Consider the following 12,544-nt stretch of genomic DNA (forward strand, 5'->3'; position numbering starts at 1 on the left):
ATCTTCGCGACTGTCTTGTCAGAAATTGACGGTCTCCCAGTTCTTTTTTCGTGTATTGCAGTACGACCAGATTCAAACTCCCTACACCACTTGCGGACATTCTTTATGTCCATGCATGACTCGCCATACACTTCCACCAATTGACGACGAATTTCAATTGGTTTAGTCCCTTTTGCGTTCAAAAACCGAATAACTGCGCGAATCTCACACTTCGCGGTTTTAGTAATCGGGAGCTCCATTTCTAACGGCAACTGTGCCAAGACTGAGCGTCCTAGCTACGTGCGCGCATGCTTGGTGGTATTGGGGGGAGTGGGGGAAGCAACTAATGCAACAGGGTTGCCAACAGCCACACAAAAAATTACCCAGCGCTTTGGAGACCTTACTTTTGGAATCAGCTACGTATATAAAGCACTGTCTATCGATAGATTTTCTTGGAAGCCGTACTGATTTGGACTAATAATAGTATGTTTCATGAGATGATTTACGAGTCTGTTATACATTACTCTCTCTACAATTCTTGAGAAGGATGTTAGTACTGAGATGGGTCTGTAGTTAGCTAATGTTGATTTATCTCCCTATTTATGTATTGACTTAACTACAGAGTATTTTAATCGATCAGGGAATACCCCACATTGTAAAATTTTATTACAAATATAACTTAATGGAGAGCTTATATATGGTGCACTGAGTTTAGTGATCCTCAGAGATTTGAATTGGGACACAACAGATGAATAATCTTAATAAGTTTTTAGTGTATATGAAAAAAATTATTATAGTTGAGAAACATTTTTTAAATACTTTTTAAATACAGTAAAACTTGGTTATAGCAACACCGGTTTCTGCGACACCTTGTCTATTGCGTCAAATATTCAATGGTACGAACTAATTCCTCATAAAGCAACTGTTTTTATACCTTGCTTAGTACGACATGCACAAATGCATCAACCTCGTATGTAACGTCATTTTCATTCCTGAATTTCTCTGATATGGACATTGAACGTAATTTAGAAAGTGTGTATTGGGCAAGTAACAGGAAACAGATGAAGATAACTGATTACTGTACTCGTATCTAGGTACAGTAAGGCACAACAATTGATGTAATCTACTGTAATTTGGTGAGTAGGCCTACCTTTAATATACAGTATTAGTGCGGTGTGTATTGTCAGTGAAAAGCGCTGTAATATGTCTTTGATATTACACATTTGGGAAATTCGACGTTAATGTTACGTTAGTCTGTACTTAACTACGTATTTCACTAAAAAAATGCAACATTTTAACTTGGTTTTTGGTAGAGTTCTACGTGACTAACATAAGGCTACTGTGGAAGTGCCCATTTCGGTTACAACGACATTCGTTTATAACGACACTATTTTTAGGTCCCTCTGATGACGTTATAACCAAGTTCTACTGTAATTTTACTATGACATATAATGGCAAGCAATGCAATAGATTAGTGTAAACGGAGCACCTGATGATGGCACTATGTTGCCGAAACATGTCGTGAAATAACAGGTGAAATTGAGTGCACTACAAGACGGACACTGCATACATATCATGGACGAAAATCAGTGCAACAGGACGCTAAAATATAACATTATCCTCAGAGATATTTGATCGTATCCACAATAATCTTTAGTTTTAAAAGCTTTAATTATTTTCTCAATTTCTTTAGGTGTGGATGGTTCATTATGAATTTTTGGGTAATTATTTAAAATTGCCTGATGCATATATGGTAAAAATTCTGTAGCAAAGCCAAGAATTAAAGACAGATTTACACTAACAAACATATACTCACATTACAGATAGAAGCTGAAATACAAGGATAGAAGGACATGCTCGAAACACCAAAACTGAGAACAATGATGATGTACGTCAAAGAGTACTATTAACATAAGTGAGCACAGTGCAGTAGAGTCATCAAAATGTGTAGTCTGAATATGGCCCTGCGAGGCCAAAACATGTAGCCCAACAGAGAATATTTGTATATATATATAAATATATTTCACATGGCTCTGAGGATGTACAATGCATTGCCCAATGAAATTAAAACAACCTTTAATAATACTGTAACGTGTTTCGTTACCGAAGACGCCGTAGAGATCGTTAATTGGTTTATTCAACAATCTACAAGTAACGGCTACAATTACTTATCACACAGTTGCGGGGTTTCACACTTTATAACCCTAATCGCAAATCAGTTCACTATCTCTTCAGTAGGCTACACGTTTACAGTAGGGGAGCTATGGATCACTGTATCACACACTCCCAATTACACAATCACACACACGTCCGGTTCTTCTTTCCGCGACGGCTGCTATACTCCAACTGTAGTCGGCTGACTGGAGAACCGTTGATAACACACTCACTCGTAGGCTTGCTCGGAGCTAACCTTGGCGATGGCCACAGCACGACTCAACTCGGCGACTGTCCACATTACAACTCTACTCGGCGACTGTTACTTTACAACTCGTCATAGCTGCTGTGCAGTTCCCTTATATAGCCGCAGTGGTGCCTGTTGCGTGACACGTCACAGGAGTTGTTGGCTGCTGCCTGGCAACCGCGATATCCCTTGGTGACGTCACCGCTGTTGACTCGCGTTGCATAGTTACCAGGTTGGGGGAGCTCGACTAACTCCGCCTCCGCTCGGCTCACTTCGGCTCCGCTCGTGACGTCACTGCGGGGAGAGTGGCGGGGTGATGACTAGCCTATTACGCGAGCGCTACGTTACCGCTACATGCCGCTGGGGAGGTAGGGGTCAACATGTCACAATATAAATAATTTTAAACATAACTTAAAGGACTTTTTGTATACTAATTCATTTTATACATTGAACGAATTTTTATTAAGAGATAATCATTGTACAAATGCATAAGTATATGAGATGCTGAGTAGAATATTTAATGACTTTAATAACTAGAATATAATTATATTATAGTTAAGCATCCTGTTGCACTATACACTTCTATATGTAATAATACAAATGCCGTATTAAAGATGAGCAGCGACAGACATACAGGGAGCCGGTACAGAATAATACATGAACAGTGCTGAAAACAAGAAATAGCCGCTGCAGCACATGTAGACAAGAGTAGGTGTCCCTGGTATTTTAAAATGTAAATTTTAGAAATTTTAAATTTTAAACTGTAATTCTAAAATCAAATTGACGAGTGTGTGTTGGCGAGATTTTAAAACAAACTGACAGGCTAATGTATTAGATTTTGGACTGTGTGCAGTGTGACAGCTACGTAGTGAAAAATACAACTGATGATGGCCAATTACGGCCAACACATGTAGTGTAGAGGAAGAAAAGACAAAGATCTACAACCAAATAAATTGTTGCATTCATGACGGCATTCGTACTATTACATATATTTTTAAAAAACTAGTACATATACACAAATATAGTATTGTCATGTGTTTGTGTATAACGCGACAAATAACTTCACGCCGTATTCGATATAGTGAATTTTATTTCACACTCGCTCTTACAATCTCACAATTACTGCCATCGGCAGTATCACAAATACTAGACTGCGGATGCTAGACTACAACTGACTGGTTGACTGACTCCCTGGCTAACTCGTAACTAACTCTTGAATAGTGTTCGCTGCTCCTTATTTAGCCCCGTTATGGACAACACAGAAAACAGTTACGTAACAGGCACCATTGTTGTGTAACGTCGTTTTTACCGACTGCCTAGGAACAGTTGTTGCACGGACTCACCGCTGTGTTTACAAAGGCGTTGCTGGGCAGTGCTGCCAGGAGTTCTTTATGGCTACGTATCAACTGCAGCGTCCCGTGTTACGTCACTGCTGGGAAAGGGGTGTCTACCGAGCGTTGCACACGGATGGAGTGGGGGTATGTGACGTCACTCGTGAGATCACAGAGTTCACGTGACCCCACCTCCCGCTACACCATCCATGTCACAATATATTTAGTAGAATGTATAGGATGAATTTATTTTATATCAAAGAACTGTATTATCAATATTTGTTATTTTATGTAAAAATATCATCTTGAATTTTTTGAAGTTTTAATGTTTAAATATTAGAGAATAACTTTATTATGACGTAAACAATTTTTGTTATAAATTATACATAGATTTTATTAGACAATTGCTTGATTGTATTAGCAAGATAATTTTACACAATTCTGTATCTAGGCTTCGGCTTCAAATGGATGTGGTGGAACAAGAAATTAAAGTTAAAGTTGAATGACATTTTAAGAACATTTTAACTGACATTTTAGTGAGCTCAATGTAAGTTTGATGTCATATAAAATAAAAAGTGTGTTGTATTATAAATGGAAGAGAGACAGCACAAGTGATACTTCAATGCAACAGGATGCTGAAAAATAATATTATCAAGAGCAATTGGCTAAGGTAAAACAAGTTAAAAGGCTTCTTGAATAGCTAGAAGAATATAAGGATGGCCTTTGCTTCTATTGTTGGTTATGTAAAACATTTTACTGAGTGCGTGGTGCTGTGTGCAGTCCACCATAGCACATCCCACACACCACCACGTACTTCACTCGATTACTATACCTTCTGATGACAGCCAATAATGGTCAAAATATGTAAAGGCCATACTTTTACTCATTCTATTAAACTAGTTACACTTCATGCGCTTCAACTGCTTATTTATGTTTTTAGAAGTGTAATGGTTCGAGATGCATCTTATGAAGTTACTGGACGGTTACGCTCATGTTTTTATGTGAGTTACAAATACAGTTATATTACATGTACACAATTCTTATTACGTGCTTTTGTATATATGCATTTCTTACTAGCAGAAACATTCAATAGAAGCATGGTTCATTCTGCACCCTCTGCTCACTCAGACTGATTTCATAGTTATTTCACTGGATCTTCAACACGAAGCTAAATGCACATTATATAATTAACTGTATAAATGTAAAGTCATTTAACATAATATTTATATGCTGAAATCCTTTTCCTGAGTTACTGCATGTTATATCGGCCAATGAAAAAAGATTCATTATAGAATGAAATTCCTAGTTTTCCCATTGAATATATACAAAAAACATGTTCATATACATGCTTTGACATTACACTCCATTTTCTAGGACTGAAAGTATGGTGTAAATTGGGATTTACCTGTATTATATAATTTAACAATGCTTGTATTGGAGTCGGGGTAGTGTAGTTGGGCCAGCTGACTACAGACTGGATGACCAAGGAGTCAGAGTTCGAGTCCTGGTAGGGTCAAGAATTTTCTCTTCTCCATGTTGTCCAGACCGGCTCTGGGGTCCACCCAACCTCCTATCCAATGGGTGCCGGGGGCTCTCTACATGGGGGGGAGGGTAAAGTGGCCAGGGCATAAAGCTAACCACTCACCTCCAGCTAATGCCGAGGTCAAGAAAATGTGGATCTACACATCCACTCCCCCATACACCTTCATGGTGTAGTGCTTAATTAGTTAAACACTGGGGCAACTTTACCTTACAATGCTTCTATACCAAACATGTCCATACTTCATACAGCAAGACAACTAACATGTCAGAATACCACACCTCACTATACACTTAATGTACATAATTTCAAAACCCATATCAGATTCGTGGTTTCTTGGGAAGTGAGCCAAATGCTGATATAACTGTTCCCTTTGTACCTGTAACACTTGTTGTTAATGATGGTTGCTGTAGCAGTCCAGCTGGTTTCAGTATATGACCAGCCTGTGTACCTCCTGCCATGTTAGCTGCCACCATTGTTCCAACCTGATCCCACTTTGACTTCCGTCGTTTAGCATCATCTTCTGCTCCTGAGCCACTACCTGGTCGCTTAGCTGTACCTGATACAAACTCAACTTTTGTTTTATCTTTCCGTTCCTTCTCACGTCGATCCATCTCTGCTTTTTGAACGCGAGCTAGTTCTTCATAAAATGATTCTTTTCCCCACCGTAAAGGGTCATAAGCGTGGGCTGGATAATTTGTCCCAAATTCATTTATACTACAAAACTGAATCAATTTCTCATAAATGCTTGGATTACGGAAATCTTTGCGCTGCTGTATCACATGATTCATGTCCAACCCATTTGATTGCATCCTTTCATACAAACGACTTATCTTGTCTTGACACAAATTTGAACAAAGGCCTGTTGGTTCTGGAGGAAGATGGACACCATCTGAAGGATCCCCTTCACTACCTACTGACTTCTGCCTTTCTTGCTCTGCACCTTCACCTGGGGTTCCTTCATCATCTGAAATAACCGTATCATCATGGTATGAGACTAACCGTGGAGGCACTACAGGAACTGGTGGTGTTGTAATATTAGATATATTGGGATCTGCGCTACTATCATCATTTGGTGATTTCTCGTTATCATCCACAACACCATCCTCTTCACCTTCAGAATCTGTGTAAGTGGCAGTAAGAGATGCAAGAGCAAAGCTCTGGCTAGACATTTTGTAACACAACTCTGTTCACAGTCTACCTCCAATGTGACTGCAGCTCTAATGACAAAAGGGCTTCAACACCAAGACACCTTTTGCAATTGTACCATATGGAAACCTGAAACGAAAAAGATACAGAAAATGATGCTCAAGAGTTACAAAGCCTGAGGGAACAAAAAAGATTCACAAAGCATTTAAAACCTTGATTTCCTTTGTGGATAATTTTACGTCGCTACCAGTATCTCCCTCATATAGCACAGCACCGAATGATTGATTGGTTAAGGACGAGCTGGAAAGGATTTTAAGGGAAGTGGTGGTTGCTTAATCGAGGAACTATCTTGGAACTTTCCTCGAGGTACTGAAGAAAATCATAAGTAACTTCCCTGAGGACAACCAGTGTGCCCTTCCGAAATTCGAGTCAAGTACTTCGTACATACAACAATGGGGCATTAGCGATACACCTACCTGCTTTACGATCTTCCATACATTAACAGGTCATTTCTCACAATTTACTTTATAATATGAAAGCCACGATTTTATACACAACTGTTTAAACTAGTTAATTCGATACCACAAACACCCACTACCACGTATACTCGTATAACTGGGCACTGGGAAACAGACTGCACATAACACAATACCAAACTTCACCAGCTCTCGAAATTAGCGTTTCGGCCGAACCGCTTCGATAGCCATTAGCAATGCTACCAACAAAGTCTCTCTTCTACTTCTGCCTGTTTTTCTTCGTGCAAAGGCGCAATCATTATAGTGAAATCGTACAACATGAATGGTACTTTAAATTCAATTCTCTTTACGCGTGTAGTAATAACTCAAAAATACGAAGTGATAATTAAATTTACCTTACTATATTGTACAGAGGCTAGACCAGTGCTTCTCAACCTTTATATGAGACCGCGGCCCAGTAAGTTCTTTTTTTATAAGACGAGGGCCCAGTCCCAACAAATTTACTCGTAAATACCGTTCCACTTTTATTAAAGTTCATGCATTAAGCTAACGTAATATTAGTACTTAATTTAGCATAATCATAAAGTATTAGTACACTTATGTATACGGTGTGGCATGTTGACAAACATAAAATTACATTTAAATTAGTTATCAATCACTGCTAATGAAATCTTGTAGCATTCTGTAGTTTCCTCAGACCAACATCATTAAATTAATTTGTGCTAATTTTCATTAACGTATCCCATGCTGATCACCAAAAACTTATGTTATTCAGCGTAAAATTGATTATTGTATTATTAAATTGATTTTAATGATGGTTTGAAGAAAAGCGGCAGTGTGAAAAATATTTATGCATTGTAACTCACCATAGAAGTCAGTTGAGTAGGGGAAGAAGCAGAAGGATGTCAACTTCCCGGCGAAACACTTATTATCACATACACACGCCAAATAATTATATATGTAAAGTATGTAATTTGATAAATAAAAATGTATGAATCTCTCAATTCTAAACATTACTTCCAACACTAATTAATATTTTGATTTTAAAGACGCAGCACTTTAAGAATACCCCCCGTGTGGAGGCGGGGCCGAATACCTCNAATATCTGGTCATGAGCCCCAGATGGGGCTCGACACCAAGATTTACTGACTGACTGGACGTCAGTTGCAATGTGACTTTGACTCTGACACCAAGAATACGGTAGTAGTAGAGTGAGTGGAGGTGGAGAGTAGTGACAGAGTTCAAGTGTTTGTCCACTGCTTGTGTGTGTGAGACTGTGGATCAGATTATTGGCAGTTAGGTGTGTGTTCGCATCGATTGTAGCTGAACAGTGAAGAGAGGAGTCTGCGACATTGGATTAGTATTTATATTCATTGTTGATAGTGCTTCTTCAAAAACTGAAGTGAGTGAACACAAGACAAGAACAGTGGTGCCAAATATGGCTGCCATCCCAGTGCTGGGATACCGGGCACATTGGACCACGAAACGTCAGACGCTAAAATCACAGTACCAGCAGCTGGTAGGCGAGTTTCCCAACGCTGGCGCACAGCTGAAACAGCTCCTTCAAGTTCTCCGCGACATCGAGGATGTGGCAGGGCACATTCCAGCTTCGGTGGGTGACAGTGAAAAGTGGCCATCCATCGTCAGCGAGGCGGACGAAAACGGCCCGAACTACTGCCAGGTCCTAACAGGGAAGACCCTGTTTAGTGCCCTGTATGGCACACACAGTTGCCTTACTGAAGTTAAAGGCCGTGCTGAAGGCGAGCAGTCAAACTGCTCAGTCCGAGGAAACTAAGTCCTCTTCAACCCAGGAGGACGGTTTCAAAGAAATCCGGCGGCGCAAGCGGCATGGTACCAATGAGGCGACCCTGACCTTGAAGAAAAAAGTGGCAGCCGCTGAAATCACGCCCCCTAAAGAGGTTACCACCCGCAACTTCTTCGGCCCCCTTAAAACATCAATGGAGACTGACAGCACTAGTGCAGAGGCCGCCACACCCGAGGAGTCAGTCTCTGGCAAAGCAGGTAGGCCGCCTCCAATAATATTGACATCATCCTTGAATCTCATACAGTTGCAAAAGAAACTGAAAGATGTGGTCAAGGACGACTTCGAGTTCCGTAGCACAAGAAACGGAACCAGAGTCGTTACGAAAGACATGGCGGATTTCGAAGCTGTCAAGTCACATTTCACCAACAGTAACCTAGCCTATTATTCCTTCTTCCCAAAATCCCAGAAGCCTGTTAAGGCAGTAATCTGACACCACCCCATCAATACCCCTGCACAGGACATTTCAGAAGGTCTGGAAAACCTGGGCTTCGCTGTTGTTAGCGTCAAGCAAACGACGACAACCCATCGATCCCAACCTGAAGAAGCAATAACCAGGAACCTTCCCTTGTTCCTGATAACCTTACAGCGGACGGCAAATCACAGGAAATATTCAATCTGCCAAGCCTTTGCCACATATCAATCAAGGTGGAGACGTATAGAGCTCAGACTGGACTTAACGCAATGTCATAACTGTCAACAGTTTGGCCACGTCTGGGCTAACTGTAAACAACCTCCACGCTGTTTGTGGTACGTAGGCGGCCACCTGCACATGGAATGCCCAGAGAAGGGAAACGCTGCTTCCACCCCAATATGCTGCAACTGCCGATTGGCAGGGGGAGACAAGCCACATCCCGCCAACTATCGGGGTTGCAGACATGCCAGGGAAGAACTGCAAAAAAGGAAGGCAAAGATAACCCCGAAAACTGCTATGGAGAGGGTGTTCTCACCGAACTTCGTCACCCCAGGTATGTTCTTCGTGGCGGCACTACGAGGCAACACAGAACCACAGCGACCACAGGCAAACCCCGCTCCAATGGCTTGCCCTACAGTAACAAAACAAAAAATGTACCGGCCCCTGCATTGCAGAAAGATACAGGTCAGTCAATTCAGGCTCCTCATGCAAATAGTCAACCTCTCGACAATATGTTGATAATTGTGACTGCAGTACAGCAGATCATGACAGAGATCAATGGTGCAGTGTCTGAAGAGGACAAAATAATGGCCATTACAAAAACTGTATTAAATCTCATGAAACGAAATGGCCACTCATAGGCCACTCAAGATCATAGCATTTAATGCGAACGGCATTTGGAGGCAGTGCTACGACCTCAGTAAACAGCTGCAAGATCTACGCGTAGATGTGGCCCCGTTTTCAGAGACCCATCTGACACCTCATGAGAGATTCTTTCTTCCAAATTACCACATTCATAGAACCGACCATCACTCAGGCAGAAAAGGCGGAACTGCTGCTGCAGTTAGGAAAGGCATCCCCCGTAACCATGTAGACCTACAACCCCTTATTTCAGTAGAAGCGACAGGGGTCTGCATACCAATTGGTAACAGTGAAGTGATGTTATATAACATCAATTTTATCTAGTTTTATATAATAACTTTTAGTTTTTTTATATACTCTGACTTACTGTATTTTTACGCAAAGTATTTTAAATGATTAATAACACTGTATCCAATCTAATGTACTGCAGTTAAATGGTATATGTTTGTTAATATGTGTTTGCCTGATGATGGCCGTTAGTGGCTGAAACATGTAGCGAAACATAGCTGGGTGCTGACCTTGATTTTTTCTGTTTGTTGTGATGGTCAATAAAGAGTTGTATCCTGCTTACAGCTCTTTACAAATCCCCAGGCAAAGCCTGGAGTGATGCTGACATCAGTGAGCTCTTAAGCTTTAGACGTAAGTCTATTTTGGCAGGTGATCTGAATGCTAAGCACCCATTTTGGAATAGCAGAGTTTCAAACCTCTCAGGCTTGAAACTCATGGATTTATTTGATATGAGTGATGTCGAAATCTCAGCACCACAGTGCCCCATTCATTATTCCCCTATGGGAAATGGTGACGTGCTGGATATTGTGGTCCACCAAAATATCCATAATTTTCGAGTAATTATGGCTGGCGATTTTAACGCCCTTGGTTTCGACTGGAAGAGTGGTTTGTCTCTGCTAGTTCCCATGATTACTCTAAACTTAAGGGAGATGCGATCTACACCTCCATGTGTCTCCTTAATCTTAACCAGTGCATTGACACTGTCGGTAGCAACAATCTACTTGATTTAATTTTTTCTAACTTAAATTACATAAATATATTATGCCTGTTGACCCTGAAAATTATCACACACCCCTTTCATTTTCAATATAAACAGTCAAGCGAAGAAAATCTAAAAGTTATTGAGCGTATAAGACCTAGCAGCTTTATACATTCGGAATATAAAAAATCAACATGATTGTGAAAATATAATTTAGAATCAAAGAAAACACCTAGGTCCTTAACACAACTGGTGCGTGTAATAGCAGTACGACAAAGCTGATACCCATAGAGCAGGACATTAGTCTTCCTTGAGTATGACATGACACGCGTTTTGTTGATATTAATACTCATGGAGTTGGTAGAGCACCAATCACTGACATGATGAATGTCATTTTGAAGTAAGAGGAAATCCTGCGGAGTGTCTATGATGTGAAAAATTTTGAGATCATCAGCAAAGATTAGAAAATGGGAATGTCTTATCACGTTACAGAGGTCATTAATGAATACATTAAAAAGAAGGGGCCCCAGGACAGAGCCTTGCGGCACCCCGGAAGTTACTCTAAGAGGCCGGGAGAGAGCATCAGACACACGGACCCGAGATCTCCTGTTAGCTAGGTAACTGCCAAGCCAGTTAAGGTATCCATCAGAAAATCCAAGGGAGCTGAGCTTATGCACTAGCAAAGTATGGGGCACGAGGTCAAAGGCACTAGAAAAATCAAAATAGACAGCATCAGCCTGATGCTGACTGCAGACAGCAGGGGTCATAATATCTAGGAAGGATACCAGATTAGTGGCTGTGGATTTGGATTTGGTGAAGCCATGCTGGTTGGGATGAAGTTTATATAATGCAAAATATGATCGTGAATAATGAATTAAAGGAGCTTAGAGAAGTTGTTGAGAAGGGTAATGGGTCTGTAGTTACTCACACAGGCAGGATTGCCTCTTTTGAATACAGGCACAATAGTTGCTTCCTTCCATGCAGTAGGGAATTGCTGCTGAGACAGGCTCAAATTGAATATATGCCTAAGTACAGGAATAAAAATTTCCGAACAGCCTTTTATGACAAACCCCGGGATAATAATATATATGACTCGCATAACAAGTCACGAGAGGGGAAGTCCTGAATTGTGCGCTTGCTACATCAGTCTGTGTTTAGCACTCGGTCCGCTAGCATCTTAGTGTCGCTTGTGATCACACATTTTTCCAAACCTGTGTTCAGACATATTATTTATGATTTTTTGTGCAAAGTTTAATAACCCTTGCAAAAATGTTCCCGAAGAAAAAGCCGCAAAAAGACAGCCATAAGAGAATAAAAATAACCGTAGAAATGAAACGTAAAGTCATTGAAAAGCGAGAACAAGGTGTGAGCGTGGCTGATTAGCACGCACATGGAATCGGTCTACATCAACGATTTGCACTATCCTCAAGAACAAGGACAAGATTAAGGAGATAGATGCTTCAAAGGGAGTGGCAAGAATATCTACGGAACGGTTACGTATTCTCGATGATGTTGAAAGGCTGCTCATTTGGATAAACGAAAAGCAGTTTCAAGGCACTATTAACGAGAACATCATTTGTGA

The 12,544-nt window shown here is 40.7% G+C and overlaps 1 protein-coding gene across 3 annotated transcripts; it reads right to left on the reverse strand.

Moving 5' to 3' along the window:
* Window positions 1-2,333: 2,333 nt before the first annotated feature.
* LOC111870595 (SAP30-binding protein) lies at window positions 2,334-7,318 on the reverse strand. 3 transcript variants are annotated; one of them, XM_023863005.2, is made up of 3 exons: window positions 6,877-7,313; window positions 5,631-6,529; window positions 2,334-2,674 (listed from the first exon to the last, which is right to left on the reverse strand). In XM_023863005.2, the coding sequence occupies exons 2-3, from the start codon at window positions 6,421-6,423 to the stop codon at window positions 2,649-2,651; spliced, it is 819 nt and encodes a 272-aa protein (XP_023718773.1). In that variant the 5' UTR covers window positions 6,424-6,529; window positions 6,877-7,313; the 3' UTR covers window positions 2,334-2,648. The 3 variants fall into 3 exon arrangements, with proteins under 3 accessions (XP_023718773.1, XP_023718774.1, XP_023718772.1); XM_023863006.2 differs by lacking the exon at window positions 2,334-2,674 and having other exon boundaries at window positions 5,393-6,218; window positions 6,366-6,529; window positions 6,877-7,318; XM_023863004.2 differs by lacking the exon at window positions 2,334-2,674 and having other exon boundaries at window positions 5,393-6,529; window positions 6,877-7,312.
* Window positions 7,319-12,544: the final 5,226 nt, after the last annotated feature.

This window comes from Cryptotermes secundus, unplaced genomic scaffold (assembly GCF_002891405.2).
Source record: "Cryptotermes secundus unplaced genomic scaffold, Csec_1.0 scaffold296, whole genome shotgun sequence".
NCBI classification, from domain to species: domain Eukaryota; kingdom Metazoa; phylum Arthropoda; class Insecta; order Blattodea; family Kalotermitidae; genus Cryptotermes; species Cryptotermes secundus.